The 16,264-nt window shown below is 41.1% G+C and overlaps 1 protein-coding gene across 8 annotated transcripts in view; it reads right to left on the bottom strand.

The window, feature by feature from the left end:
- The window catches only part of ptprua (protein tyrosine phosphatase receptor type Ua), a 205,373-nt gene that overhangs the window by 11,381 nt on the left and 177,728 nt on the right, over positions 1–16,264 (bottom strand). For 5 of the 8 annotated variants that reach the window (XM_020638009.3, XM_065948006.1, XM_029278068.2 and 2 more), the window contains 7 exons: positions 16,142–16,159; positions 12,734–12,770; positions 8,143–8,240; positions 4,977–5,093; positions 4,696–4,850; positions 2,105–2,240; positions 292–441 (listed from right to left, as the gene is read on the bottom strand). In XM_020638009.3, the coding sequence (XP_020493665.1) occupies positions 292–441; positions 2,105–2,240; positions 4,696–4,850; positions 4,977–5,093; positions 8,143–8,240; positions 12,734–12,770; positions 16,142–16,159 (711 nt within the window). The remainder of the gene's footprint in view (positions 1–291; positions 442–2,104; positions 2,241–4,695; positions 4,851–4,976; positions 5,094–8,142; positions 8,241–12,733; positions 12,771–16,141; positions 16,160–16,264) is intronic. The other 3 variants (XM_020638011.3, XM_020638016.3, XM_020638017.3) reach the window with 1 other exon arrangement.

Genomic DNA, 16,264 nt, shown 5'->3' with positions numbered 1-16,264 from the left:
TATCAAGCATGAAGACTGACACGCTTCCCAGATATCCACAGATATCCATAACTCATCAGCTAACCTGCTAGTCTGCTACGATGTGCCTTCGTTGCGATGTTAGCCGAATAGGCAGAGAGTCAGTGGGCAACTAATGTTTTTTCTTTCTCTGAGAAACTTTGTTTTATTACCCATTTTACAAGCTAGGGTACAAACACAGCCCTAGGACAGCTCATGAACCATGAAGAGGAATGCAATAACAAAACAAAGAGATTACAGTCCCAAACTTTAAAAATATATCCAGTGCTTTACCTGGAACTCCTCTCTGAGCTGCGAGGTGTTGCTCTGAGAGTCAACCTTCAGCATCTCCTTATAGGTGAGAGCGAACTCGTTGACCGGGATGGCCGTCTCGCCACACAGACAAGCCTCCAGGATGGCGTCGTGGATGAACACATACTGCTCCTAAAAGGCAGACGCAGGGAGAAACGTTCACAAATTAACAAAGTTGAACAAAAACACTCGCTGCACTCGTGAAACTCCAAGCTATTAATTGGCCACTTGTGAGGAACAATGCAGGATTTAATTACTGCTGCTGAAAGTTTACTATTAGTAAAAAGAAAAAAAAAAACTGTCAAACATTTCTCATTTCATTGCCTTGCCCACTCTAACTCATTGTTTTCAAGCAGAAAACGGCATATAAATGGGCCAAAAGTAGAGAAATCTCACATCAGAGGAGCAAAACACTGCCCACACACAGTACTTAAAAAAAACGTCATGAGCTGTGCAATTAACGACGACACAAGCCGATTTGTTTTGACATCCAACCAAACAAAAGATCAAAGACACAAGAGTCCACTCAAAATGACAGACATTTCACTGTCCCTCTTCCAAGCTTGTTTAACATATTTGATGTGCCCTGTAATTGCATAAACATGAATTCAACTGGCAGAGCATTTCGGCTACATGGAAAGGTGGAAAGAAGAAATTACGAGGAAAATAAAAACTGTTTTGTTGATATTTACCATACATACCATTCCACTCACGGCTTTATAGATAATAATAGAACATTTTTCTAATTTATATTAGATGTATTTACTCTTGTAGTAACTCTGTTTTCTTTAGTTGAAGACGAAAATAAACTAGTATAGTAAGTGTTGATATATTACTCAGATATGAAAAGGTCACATATTCTCCTCCTTTTCAAGAAATTATTATTGTCTCAGAGCTGTAACTGAAATATCCTGCCAGGGCTCAGGATGACACCTGGTCCGCTGGTCTGAACGCACAAGTGAAAGATACAGGCCCACTCAGGCCAGTAAAAATACTCTATCAAAAATACAAAACAGTGCGCGCCCCATGTACGGAGGCTTTGGTCCTCCAGGCGGGCGGCACGGGTAGCGCCTTTCCTGCATGTCATTCCCCACTCTCTCTCTCTCTCTCCCTGATTTCCAACTCTATCCACTGTCCCATCTCTACAACAGAGGCACACAACATTATTTTCCTGTGATACTGGTGTTTCGTCTGTGACTCTTGTGAGGTCATCTTGTTAATTTACTGCGACAGCATCGGCGTTTCATAAGCACTCATTTTAAAGTGCTGCCTCGACTTAATTGTGTCTTATGACTGTAGTTGTTGACCAGCGCAGGCAGATGTTTTTTTGGCAAAGAAGGTCAAGACCAAACTGAGCTTATAAGACAAATAAATGGAATCGCTGTTCAATGTGCAAATAACAAGACTTTAAAGCATATGTGATTTTGCGTTTTCAGCTTGTTATTCTGCCCCAGGCACAGAGTACTTTTGCTGTAAATATTTGCAACCTCATTTTAGAATTTAGATTGCAGAGTTTAATCGTTATGAAGTGTATTTAGGCCGTCATCTTGCAAGTTCGAGAAATGCGTCTGAACATTTCCTCCTCCACAGGCATTCATGTAAAAATGTTATTTCAGATACTTTTCCAGCCTGAAAAATGAACTAAATTCTAGGTATAGATAGCATGAGAATGGTCAAATAAAACGGCGACTAAAGGAAGGTGACTACCAGAAGGTTCAAGCTGAGGAAATAAAACATGTGAGCTTGTGGTTAATAATGTCAGCCTCTCTGACCACAGAGCGGCCCTCCCACTTACTTCAGTCTGGATCATGTTGATTCGTCGGGAGCAGAGCGTCTTGACACAGTTGTAGATGTCCACCACTCCTTCACACTCAGCCATATCCAGCATGACATCCAGCACAATGTAGCAGCCGGTCCTGCCTGCCCCCATGCTGTTAAAGAGGGGAGAGGAGAAGGATCGACATGCCTGAATACAACAGTGAAATGAGAACGTCTCGGCGGGGAGCCTTTAGTAATGATCAAGAATCTCTGCTCAAAAGTCCAGAATAATAAGGCGCTTTGTTCTGGAAAGAAAGGAAAGACATACAGTGACCATTATGCTCTGGTATCAAAGGAAAATCCAAGTTGGAAGTTTGAAAGCGAAAAACCTTTTTTATTCAGCGAGTGCTGAGACTTTTAAAAATGCTCTATGTAGTGCCCTATGGCTGTCATGTGTGGGTCTAACACAGCGATAAAGGCTGGAGTGGGTGTTTGTGAATGCATCAGCACACTCTAGGTACACTTTGGTTCCTTGGAAACCCATGTAAGTGCCTGGACTGAGATGTTTTATTCCTCACGAACATATTTGTCTCCATAGTTATTTTCTCCAAAATGGAATAAAAAAACAAAAACATCTCGCCGCAGTGCATCAACATCGTCGAAGCAGCCCATCATTTATGATAAGACGCAGAGGGATCAGCGCTTCATCAGAATTAGAAGCAGCAATGAGCTGTGGCACAGAGGCAGATTGGTTTAAAATAAAACTATAAGATCATTGCAAGATCTCAACAGTTATTAATGGACACCTTCATTTCTCCTGTGATATTTACCCATGTTCATATTTCTCTTGATTGCTAGTCTTATACTGCGATATATTTAACACACACCCACACACTCACACACTTGGTGGCTCACTGTACAATCAGGTTATGAAATGTAGAGCGTAGATAACAAACAATGACAGTTCTTGTACTTGACCTTTTGATGCCTTTGTTAAAAATAAGCTAAGACGACTTTGGAGGGTGTTTTTTTTTTTTTTTTTTAGCTTTTAGAGCTCAACAACAGAAATCACATGAAAGTAATATCATTAATGTTTCTGATCATCTCTGATGTCAATATTTGGAGTATTTTAAATCTTATCCCTAGAATCTGTTTGATTTTGTGTGTTATTGTGTGAATTAAATCCCTTAATTCTTAGTTCTCATCCCACACTTTCTTCTTGTAACACACAATACAACAGACAAACAAACAAACAAACAAACAAACAATGAAAGCAGTTGACGAATACCTCCTACACCCTGTGGAACGAATGACTGTTTTTGTCTATGGAGTTTGTTAGCTTTGGAGAGAGAGAGATGTAACTTCTGTTTCTGGTGAAAAGAAGCATCCTGCTTAAGGTCTATCTCTGTAATATATTTGTCATTTAGAGCCCAAGAATGTCAAAAATAGGGCGCTGGTTTAAAGAAAAAATTATCCTTTAAGTTCCCAGTGAGTAACAGCCTCTTGTTTTCTGGGTCTAACCTGAACATTTATCAAGCACACCGTAAATTCTCAAACAAGAACCAGGGCCTTGATTTACCAAACTGCAGAAATTATCAGGTCTTTATATGAAGGAGGGTTTTAATAAGAGGCCTTTATATCTAATCCTCTCTGTCTGAGAAGGTGAATTTTAGAACAAAGTGAATATCTATGAACACACACCCTCTGCCCTTTAAAAGTTAATGTAAATGTACCATAACTGCTGCCATCTGATGTTACTTGTAATTTTAGATGTGTGCTTTGTTGCATAATGATGTTTGAAATGACTACACTTAACGATCGCGAGTGTAGTGATCTCAGGAAGGCAAGATGTGATGCAAAAAAGAAATGCAGAAAATGCAAGATGATGGACGACGCAACAGAATCCCAAACCAGTTTTTCCACTTTGCATCAATGCTTTGTGTCATTTGACATATTCGCAGTATCAGTGTTAAAGAACAAACTGGCGAGCAGAAAACAGGAAGAAGAAGTTTTCCAGGAAGATCACACCTATCCGGTGATTTAAATGTCATCACCCCCACACGCTCGCTTGTGGTGAATTTTCTCAAAAAATGTCCTGCTGCGTTCACACATCGGCTAGCCCCGACTTTACGCAGACATTGCACTAAAGGGCTGGCAGGAAAAAAAGTCCAGATAAAGCCAGCTAGAAAATGTCAGCCATTTGTGTTCACTCACGTAGCTCAGCCAAGGAAATGTTCAGGAGTTCTGTGCATGATTAAAAACAGCTACACAGAGAATAAAGCCCTCCACTAAAAAGGCACACAGTTTCCTTGATCATGTATTATCGTGCTGCCTCCATCTCTGTAAATGTATTCTTGTTAGGTGTGAAATACGACATCCTACTTGACTGTCTTATTAGTTTTTCCTACTTGCTGCTGTCACTATTGTGCATTCCTCCTACACATGCACAGCACTAAGACGCTGAAAGTTATTTCAATAAGATAAAGACAAAAGCAAATACAGAAGAAGGAATAAACATGGCATGGTGTTGAACATCAAAGAAACAATATCAATATATCTAGAAATATCAAAAGCATTACAGCAGATGTTTGTTGAAGGTCATTGTGGGGATGGAAGGTGGATAGTTACCTGCAGTGGACCACCACAGGCCCGGCGTCGGGAGGTGTTGAGGCCTTGACCCGGCGCAGGAAAGCCAGCAGGCCGGTAGCGTGGTACGGCACCCCGTGCTCAGGCCAGGAGGTGAAGTGAAACTGGCACACCTCATGTTTGGCAGGGTAACCCCTCTGAAAGAAACACGTTGAATGAGATGCTATTATTAGTTAAGCATACGAAACAGACGTAACCAGAAATGTATTGTTAGATAACGCAGAAGGAGCTGAGGTGAAGAATAATGCCGGGGTATGACTCACCCTCTCCATGGCAAAGGTGCGGACGGTGTACTCTGCCAGCGTTTCTGTCTTCAGGAGTGTTATCTTAATGTCACCGTAGAGCTCAGTGTCATCAGGCCAATACTTACAGCACTTCATCTGGACGAAAACACAAACATCTCAAGTTCAAAAAGGTTCCCCCACACACACACACACACACACACACACACACACACACACACGCAAGACAAAAAAACTTCACAGCACCAGGCACTGAGATTTACACCGACAGACATATTTCATGGCTCTAATCCCGCTCTGACCTTTGCTAAATATTTGAACTTTGCTAAAGTTGTTCCAATCTTAGCCACCATCCCATTCCAGACATGAATGTGTTGATGCCAAGCTGAGATAGGACATACTTTTTATTGATGATTTCAGGAGGCATTTCTCACTTTGTAAATTGAACTTACTGTCAGAGATGGTTTTATTTTCCTCTCTCTACCCAAGCCTTGAAGATTTAAGTCAGTGGCTTGTCATTTTTAAATTGATTCAGTGCTTTTTTCAGGACGTTATCTCCTACTGCGGGCTGCATTCAGTTTTCAAAATGTCTATACTTCTTCAGCTACAAAGCCTGAACAAGATAAACGTATGCCATTGAAGACTGGGACTGCACCTGCACAGCTATGCGAAAGGGTGAGATGTTAGAACAATACTTTTTTTTCATACAGAGCTTCTTGGTTTTTTTTTTTAAACCTGTATGTTTTATATGCTACCTTTTTGCATTTTGTTTATAGATTATTTTTTTTTAGTTTCTGTTCCTTTAGAAACCCGACTGACAAATATTTTTCTTGGAGCCATATCTTTTTGTTAAATGTTAAGGCTGCACTATATTCATACAAGTGCCTCTGACATCACAGGTCAGAGGTCACATGTTATGCAAAATAAACTTTAGTGTTTGTCCAACACTAACATGTGTCCCTAGTCTGTCTATAAACCAACCCCAAATGATGAGAAAAGTCCATCCTCTGTGTTCTGCCTGCTCCACTTTTCAGAAAATGTGTGCTCAAACAGGCCATTTGGAGATTTTCCCTTCATGACATCACAAAGGGCAGTAACCCCTCCCCCAGGTGGGTGACACTCCCACAGATAGGTGTTTGTTCTGCCCTCACCATAAATAATTTGTCATGGAGCGAGAAAGCCCTTCCAGAGGGGGGGGGCGTGGTCAGACACAGCTCATCTGCATTTAAAGCTAGAGACACAGAATCAGCCTGTTCTGAGCAGGGCTGAAATAGAGGGGTTTATAGACATGATCAAATACAGGATCAGAGCAGATTTAGAACGAGAAACTTCACAGACATGTTCTGGGGAGCTCTGAGACATATTTAAAGTGGTTAAAAGGGAGGATAAAATGTGAACTTTAACTACTGTGTCAGTTTGGAAATGATATTATGAGGGTATCTGACAAAAAGTTATAATTTCACTGCTTTCCAGCAGGACAGCGAGACACGTTTCAAACTATAATAAGACTATTAGGGAACTTTACAGCTACATTAGCATTCAACCATCAAGCGATCATTATTGTTTGCTCCATTGCAAGAGTGTTTGAAAAGAATTTAGACCTGATTTATGCATTTCTTATTGTATCCTAATTAGTTAGAAACGTATGGAGCCTAATCAGTTTAAATAGTAATAAATGCATACTGAAGGATTCATGAACATACTGAGAATTTATAACCAAATGACTCAGCAAAAAAAACATTTTCAATGTGCACAAACAATGTCTGTCCTTCAGTATAATTGCCAATTAAGGTTCACAAATGTATTTCTTCTTGTTCTTCATATATCTAATTGAAATCCACAAAAACATGTATTTTAAAGTATTGGTGATTTGCATCAAAAACATATTTGCATGTTGTGACATTTATGTGGAAAAAAAGTCACTTATTCCATTTCTGTGTGGGTCATTTGAGACTCAGCTGCCATGGCTTGATGTATAAAGGCAGGGAATCATCTCTAGCCAATCAGATGTCTCCCTTTTTATTTATTTATTATCTAAATATTTTCTTGAAGAGGGTTTAGTCGGACAACTCATGTTTATTGCAGCAGCAGAACAAAGTTTGTGTTTGGCATCTAGGCTCCGACCTCATCACTCCTTGCAGTTTGATTTTACTTGCAGAAATTTGAGGAGTGATGGGATGATAATTTAACCCCCCTCTCCCCAGTCGGAGCCTACAGGTGGATGCAAGAGTGTGGTACAGCTGCAGGCCAGAGCTGGTAATGAAAGAGCAGAGGGAATGACTGGACATCTTGAAGCTTAAATAGACCGCCAATTGGAAGGAGGTGTTGTCAGGTGATTTTGGACAACGACGCACATCAAGTACAAAATCAGTGCAACTTGAGTTTTCTGCCTGAACAAGTTTGCACGCGTCACCTCATTCATTTCTGTATATACATACTAAAATCTGTATTAGCGAGTCCTTCAGTGTGCATGTATTTTTCAAGAGACTGACCTGGTTCCACAGAAAATGTCTGAACTCTAAGTGAAATCTAGCTTTTGTCTAACTGTACGATATTGTTTACCTTGAGATGTGGCTTGAAGTACTTTGTAATGTTTCTATCTCTATGATATCTAGAAGCTGTGAATGATAATTATACATCAGAGTCCCTCCGTCTTTACGATGTGCAACCTCGAACAAAGCAGTACATCATTATACTCTATCAGTGACATCAGAAGGAAATGTTCCAACTTTTCAATATGGTGAGTGGAAACGCAAACAAAAACGGTGTTGACCTTTATGGTACTTCATTGATCGTGTTTTATAAATGTTAAATGTTTAATGTCATGATAACATCTGCTGAAACGTCATATAGGCTATACTGTATATATGTTATCAGATAGTTGATATACTATCCTGTTCTGTACAGATGCTGGAGCATTTTAGAGAACAGAGGACATGATGTTCCTCCATAGGCCTTCATAAACATCAAAGCTGTGACCTTGGAGAACAGGCACCAAAGCAAAAGGTGATCACTCATGATCAGACAGCAGCCATGTCCTCCCACAACACAGCGCAGCAGCACTTCTTCTGAAATATAGTGAATGATAAAAGGGAAGGGCTGCGGGGGAAAAAAAAGAAATACATTCCCTCCATTCATCATCGCAGCTGGCTCGAGAGGTCACAGGACAAAAGGAAGGGAAACCTACCCTGCCCACTTCAACCAGCTTGGTGATCATGACAATACTGAAGCAGTTCTCCTGCCAAACCATCCTCCAGAAGTCGTAGATCATCTCCTGCTTTGGGCCTGCGGAGGAGGAGGAGATATACAGGAGAGGTATAGGTGTAGGCGGGGGGGAGGGGGGGGGGGGAGGAGAGGAGGATAAGGAGGGCGGAGAGATGAGCCATAAGTCAGAGAAAATAGCAGCAATAACCATCAATGTAGAGGTGCTGTGTAATCCATGCCGGGGAATAGAGTAACAATGTGTCATTCGTGAACTATTGCCCGCTCCGTGTTCTCCCAATACTACAGAGAAATGTCATTTCAATACACCCACAAATCCTCCACTATTGTGCAAACAAGCTCCTGCATCGCCTTTCGCAGGCAGCAGTGGCTGACACAAATCACGGCCCACCAGAGAAGCTGACACTTTCATTGATTTCATTACACCTCGGCGTTGATAATATCACAGGGGTCCTCCTTCATACCGACTCCTCTGCCTCACACACTCCTCCTCTTTAATGAACAACATGTCTATTCATCTCCACCCACCCTGTTAGTTAAATAGGAATATTATCTCGTAACCTGTACGCCACACCAACAGGACTTTTGTTTATGAATTGTGTTGGATTTGAATTTCCCTGTCAAAAAAATACATAAAATAAAACTAAAAGTTATAAAACAAGACAAAAATAAAGCCCTGTAGGAAGCTTATCCAAGGCAAACCTGAAATAATTTACTAATCCCTTAGGGAAAATGTGGTCGTTACAGTTGCTCTAACACACAACATAGCAGAAGAATTATGGTAATAGAAACATGAATAAAATAAGGAACGTAAATAAGAGATAAAGAATAAGTATGAGACAGTTTGTTGAAGAAATACAGCTATGTACCAAGTGCATGTTATTTATTACAAAACAATATTAAATTATAAAATACCATAAGATACTATTTTAATATGTTTTGCAATTTGAGATTGGAGGTCCATTTTTGCCATCATATAATGAATATATAACGATTGATGATAATGAATATCTAACACTTATTGTGCTCTTTTATGATCTTTGAACTCAAAGGACGAAGCAGCTTCAGGTGATCATCTCTCTCAGTGGCTCTCTGAGTTGTTGATAGAAAACTGAGGCAGTCTCTTTGGTTATGTTTCTATACATGGAAATGTTTTCTTGCTGCCAATATTCCTGACGAAGGTCCAACACAAATATACCTGTCCCGACCGCGGGAGCCTTCCTCATCGTCTAAAGGAATAATTATGGAACAAGGTACTTACCTTCTCCATCACAATATATGCTCTATGAATCTGACACCAGAGTGCTTAGATCTCTGAAGACCAGTTACTGATTCAAAGTCCCATGAAAGTTCTTCCAGAGTCAATATTACTTATAACAACAAATTATAGTGTTTCCCAAAGCAAACATACCCTGTGTCTGTGAGCTTTGGGTTAAAAATCGGGTTTTTTTTAAAGCCTTAGTCATTTTGCAATTCTATGGGTCATGAAATATAAGCGATTGTGCAGTATCATTAAAAAAGCATCAAAAAGTGTCCAAGTGTCCAGTGGCAACCCTACTTGAAATGACTCTAGTCCTGGTTTAATATGATTAGCGGGAGCTGAAACTGTTGAATGGCTTTAACAGAAAGACGTCGCTGCAATCCAGCGTGTTGATGTCCACATTGTAGAGAGATGTTTCAGAATCCGACTGATAAAAGAGAACATAATCCCTGAACGAAGTCTTAAATCGGCACAGAAAGTAACACACAGGCCTGCAGAGGTCTGTGTCTCCACAGATAAACAGACACAATGAGGTACACAGCAGCTTGTTTTCACCAATTTTTTTTTTTTCTTCCTACTGTTTTCTTAACAAGAGAAATCAAAAAGCTACGTGTTTGACTACAACCCCCGGGGCAAACATACATAGACCTCTGTAGACTGTGAGATACAAATGGTAGGAGGAGGAGGAGGAGTAACAACATTGCTTTTTTTTTTTCCTGTTAGAAACCAGGCCATGTGCAGAGTCTAACAAATGCATTCCCTTTCCTAACAGCTATACTGGTCGTTACCGCAGTGGACTCAGGGGGGGTCGGCTGGTGGCAGCCTGTGTGTTTGTGTCTTCATTTACGCATGTAGGCTGCATCCTCAACTTCTGTTTTCCTTCCCTTTCACAGAGTAATCCACAGCGCTCTCCCCTGTTTGCAATCACTGCTCTGGTTTCTATGCGTATTTGTGATATATGAGATGTTAATTCTTCAGCGGCGGCAGCGGGAGAAGCCCACTAAATGCATCGCCAGAGGGACACCGCAGTCAGTTGAGACAGATGATGTGTGATCCCTGTGCCTGGGTGAATCTGTATGCAAAGCACACCATGCTGCCGCTTTGGACTCGCCTCTTTCAGAGTGCGCTTGACATTTCTCCTCCTCGTCCTCCTCGTCCGCCTCCTCCTCCCCCCCCCCCCTCCCTCCCTCATCTCTGGACATAATAGAGAGTTAGCCCAGAGCACCTGCTGCCTGCCGCACATTCACAGCTGCCGCTAGACTCGTCTAAGATACAACAAATCAACTTCTACCTGCAGAGCACCCGGGGCTCAGCAACAATGCACAGAGCATGTTGCTCCGTGCATGCAGAGTGGGACAGATAGTTACATTTTTATGATGCAGAGTAAGTACTGCACTCTACCTGGGTGGAAGGAATTCATTGCAATTACTTTGGTCAAAAAACACAGTTTGGTGCTTTGGTGACGGCCCCCCCCCCATTGGATGATTCAAAATAAGATCCTTGTCAACTTTCATTCGGTCAGTTAAATTTCTGCCCTTTCGTTTCCAACAAAAGCAGCCGCACAGCATGCTAAATATTCTAGTGATTAAGTTTCATCAGAGTTCATTGTTCTTAACATATTTAATGGGGATGCGTGCGATTAGCTGACTAAAAAAGTCGGCACGGTCGCTGATCAGCACCAGAACTACTAATCGGTTAACCTAATTAATGAAGAACTTCAATGACAATCGAATGCTGCATCTAAACTGTAACATAGCCGCCCCACACTAACCAGGGCTGAAGCGCCGTTTCTTGGCTTTTGCCATACTGCCATACTGCTCTGTGAACGGTAAACTCATAGTATCTTGTAGATGTAGAAGGAGGTGCAGAGGGGAAATAATCTAGTGATAAAAAACCCTGAATGAAGCTGTTTGACTTGAATAAAAAATCTGACATTTTTAACAGGTCACAGCAACAAACTGCAGCCGTTGTGACTTGATAAAATATCTGTTAGCTTGTTTTCTCACATGATCTTAATTCAGTTTTAGCGAATTGAATACAAATGTGCTTTCTTCCATGCGTGTACCGTCGCTGAAAATGAAGCCCTCATTATTATATCTTGGTCTTTTGCTCCTTGATGCTGCCCATTGATGGTGAGAAATGATTGGCATTCCTTCACTCTACTTGGAGACATTTATCAGTAAAGCAATAGGTTACTCACAGAGACTGTTATTATCAGTGTGAACACTTTCACACTTCAAAACGCTGAAGATAACACTCAAGATTGCAAAAAGTTATTTTGTTATGTTTGATAATGTGTCCATTATATTTTTAATGGCATAAAATCTAACCTTAAATGCAAATATTCGTATTCTCCTTGTTAATATTTTAAGCATGGGAAGCCCTTAAATATGTTAAATCGCTCAGTTTCTGTTCTTGTTTAATCATAACCAGCTGTATTCTGTTTTATGAATCAAAGGAACCTTTAATATTTTGATAAATCTGTAAGTCAGTAAATTCAGTCGACCATGAGTAAAATTTCATCACACAGTCCCGCTGGAATTGAACATATTGGCATCCTTCCATCTCTGCCTGAACCGTCGCATGCAAGAAAGTCTTTGTGTGCAAAATGTGGAAGAGAGAGAGTGAGAGAGAGAGATTTTCGGAGGTTACTTTTGTGAAGCGGTAGAACTGAGACCAAAGAGAAGGATGGGAAGAAATCAGAGGGGGATTACGATGTGAAAAAAAAACATATTCAGTGAATAAATAGGATCAGAGCTGGAGAGAATAAAGAGAATGTCTTGCAGTTTTTCTCTCCGTCTCTTCAGTCTCTTCTCTCCTTTTTTCTGTCTCTCTCACTCTCCCTCTAAGTATGTGTGTCAGTGTGTGTGTGTGTGTGTGTGTGTGTGTGTGTCGCCTGCTCGGGGAGTGCAGCCTATATAGTGTATCAAACCGACATCACAGAGATGGTGCACCACACATGCAGATGGCGGGGAGGAGAGACAAAAACGCAGAGCTTCACAAAGAGCGACAGTCAGTAGTGTAACTGTGCTGATTGACTGACAGATACAGCCGATTGTTATGAGAGCGTTTCTGGCACGCGCGGGAACATGAAGCTTTACGGTGAAACCTCCAGATGTGAGCGCCAGGCAACACAGACTCGCTGTTGTTGACACATTAATAATTCAGGAAAGTCATTTTCATATTGTCAGCTGGGTCGCTGAGTAAAGAAACCACAAACAAACAAACAAACAAACAAACAAACAAACACAAATATTAGCAGTCAAACACCGCTGCTGGGCATTTTTACACTCACCTTGAGTAGCGATGAAGTGATTTGATCGCTGGTAACCCTGTGTGGCAAAGACAGAGGAGAGGAGAGAGAAAAGAGATGGAGAAAGTTAATAATTACACGAGCCCGTGATGAAGTGAGACTCAGGGACCTCTAACTCTCATTTCACCCCTCCCATCCTTTCTCTTTCTCCATTTTCAGCCTCAAGTCATCTCTTATTCATCTCAGCGCCGGGTTTGATGTCAGCGCTCTGCTAAATTTCAGCTCTGCTTTTGACTGAAGATATTTCTGTGGTCGCAAAGAACTAATCAGTACCATGCTATAGTCTGATAAGACTCTAATAAAAAAAAAAAAAAAGAATTAGCATATTTGACCGTCCAAATTCTTTGCACTGTTTAGGCGCTGAGTTTGGGTTTAGGATGGCACTCGAATGACAATGCGTAGAGAAATGGCATTAATTCAACTTTTTCTCTGTCTGTCTCGGAGCCAGGTCATTACATGCAGAGTGAGGGGAGCTGCATTTCAAAAGGTGGACCCTGCGTGTGGTACTTTGCATGCAGCCAAGGCTGCTGATCAAAGGGGAGATTGACAAGTGAGGGATCTCCAGCTCGGGGAGTAATTCTACCTGAGTGACACTGACTGATCTGGCTGTCTCCTTCCTGCCCTGTCTGGCATCAGTGCAGTTATGATACAGTGTGTGTGCACAGTCAGGTGGGCTATTAGCACAGCGCTGGCCCTGCACCATGCTAACACAGTGCGCTGAATGCAAAGCAGCCAAGCATGATGGATACAGAGAATAAAGAGTAATGCTGCCTCTCATCACTCATAGGTAAAGTGATTCAACTGCTGGATATGGTAAACATTTGTACAAATATAATGTACACACACCAACCTCTCCGTCTTACACACACACACACACACACACACACACACACACACACACACACACACACTGATGTACATGTATGCACTGTTCAGCCAGGCAGGCACACAAATTACATTGCATAACTGTCATGCCACAGAGGGGAGTTGAGATGGATGGCTATCGCTATGAAGAGTGCAGCGACCCTCATTCCCATGAGCCTCCATTGCTGAGTTTTCCAGGGCCTGACCAGTTTCTTGTCTGTCACCTTGGCAACCACATTTTCCAACAGAAGGCAGGCAGAAAAACATGAAGCAATGAGAATTCACGATGTATTGGAGAGGAAAAAACAAAACATGCAGAGTCGCTTTAGAGGACATGGAAAGCTTATCAATTCTATCAAAGAGAGGGAAAAACAACTTTCAATTTGTTTCGCTTTGACGAATTTCCCGTCACTCTAACTAAAAAACCTGTGACAAGTTTGTGACCTTGGTGTATGCAAGTAAATGAAATCAGTGCTCAAATGTATTGTGCGTCAAAGAATCACTTAGTAGTTATCCTGATGAATCTTTTAACGCTAATAGAAGTCATCCTCCCTGAGAGAAATGGAGAATACCAAAGAGATTTCTGAGACGATCTCCCTGCTAATGAATAATATCAGGGTTTTTACAACACCTGCCGTTTAATGAGACCAACTGTGAAATTGAGAAATTTAAATAGCTTAAGCCCGCATTTGAAAGTCAATAGCATAGGGGGAAATAAGAGAATGGAAAAACTTCTGGGTGTTCAACGAGGTACTCAAGCTCAGGTTAAAGTTTGAAATTAAAAGAAAGTGTTTTGTCAAATCTGACAACAGTTTAAAAGAACTGATAGTTGATGGTTTTTTTTTTTCCTGATGTACCCAATCATCCCATCATTGTTTAAGCAAATGTTTCCTTGTTGCCAAAATATTTCAAGACCTCATTTGCTGTGGACTGAATTGTGTGTAGGTGGACCAGTTACTGAACCTCACAAGCAAACCCTGCCCCAAAATGCTTTTATCCACTTGATAACTTTGATGAAGCCTTTTGTTTTTCTAAATTAAGAGTTCAAATTTAGATGTTCACACATAATGAGGATTTAGTGTAGCTTACTCTTCTCTCTTTGGCAGTCGAGCGATGAATAGCCTAGCTTCCGTTTCCTGAACTCCTGCCAGTTTCTCAATAGAGCTGACCAACATCCCTGAATATACTTACTATACAAGTACCTCATACAACATCACTTCAAAACTCCCAAACTATTCCTTAAACAGAAGGTAGAGAGCTGTTTGAAAATGCCATATTGCACCATCTAATTTTACAAGGCCCTGCTTGGTTGCGGTTTAAACTCCACTACTCCAGTAATTCGTTGGACAGAAAACATGGGGGAAACAAGCTCTCTTCATGATATGGCTAGCTAGTTTGCAGACTTGAAGTGAACACTTTTTTGACAGGCTGGTTGGAAACACTACTCATAACTCTCAATGGCAATGCCTCTGCAAACTGAATGGCTACAACATTCTCTCAACATTTTAACTAGTCGCTTCTTTTCTCTCCAACCAGCTAACTGGAAGTACAAAGTATTCAAAACTCTATCGGGCAGTAACCAATCTGTTTAACTGTGACTGGCAGTTTGCAATACTCACAATAGCTTTAACAAGCTTTCTTCCTTACAAATTGGACGCTACCAATCTTCCAACATGTTTACATTACTAATGTTACCAACTTCCAGAACTCTCACTGGCAGATAAGATATTTCAAACATGCTAACTACTGGCCAGCTAGCTAGAAGTGAACCGAATTCGTATCTCTTACTTGCTCTTTACAATATTTCTAACTGGTTAGGCCTACCTGGGAAGTTTTGATCTTTCCAATTGCTTACTGGTAGTTATGCTTGCTAGCTAAACTGGCTTTTGCTACCTTATAACCGACTAGCTCGCTTGTTACTGGTTAGCTAGTCAGTGTTTTATCTTCTAGTTGGCTGGATATTAGACACTAAGTTGCTTAACTTGCAACAACAGATTGACATGGACTAGTTAATGAATTTGGTTGTGTCACTGTATGGGTTAGCATTTCCTCTGTGAGATGTTTGATGAGATTGCAGGTCCTTTAGTTCCTGCACTTGAATGGTTTTTTATCTATGTTTTCCCCAGTTCACTGTTATGAAATATGTTCCAAATTTCTTGATCTATCATGGTGTCATTAAACTCTGCCTTTCAACTGACTTTCTTCATCTGACCTAGTCTACTCTCCTCTGTGGCATACTATCAGCTCTTTTATAGGACAGTGTGATGTTAAGCAAGAACTCCAGGAGAGCATCTGGCTACTGATGAAAGAGGATAGAGAGACTGCTGCACTAAGTTTGGAGAAAAAAAAAAATCAACTCAGGGGAAAAGTGATGGCTAAAGGCAGACAGGCTCAGCAGCTCAAAGCCAAAAGAGGGAAGGAAGATCAACTGCTGGTGGGAAGCCATGGAGGGCTGGCAGGGACAGCGAGAGGGGGCAGCATGAAATAGAAGAAACGATGGAAAGAGAAGAGAAGCAAGGTACTTACTTCCCTGTTTATCCGAATCTAAGAGATGCCAAAAAGTTGAAAACGGGAGGACGGAAAACAGAGAAAGAGAAAGAAGGAAAGTAGGGAGGGAAACAAGAGCTAGTTATTGTGATTAAAGAGCAG

This window comes from Labrus bergylta, chromosome 19 (assembly GCF_963930695.1).
Source record: "Labrus bergylta chromosome 19, fLabBer1.1, whole genome shotgun sequence".
Lineage (NCBI taxonomy): Eukaryota > Metazoa > Chordata > Actinopteri > Labriformes > Labridae > Labrus > Labrus bergylta.
The sequence above is the reverse complement of the archived record's forward strand: the minus strand, read 5'-3'. Positions and strand labels throughout refer to the sequence as shown.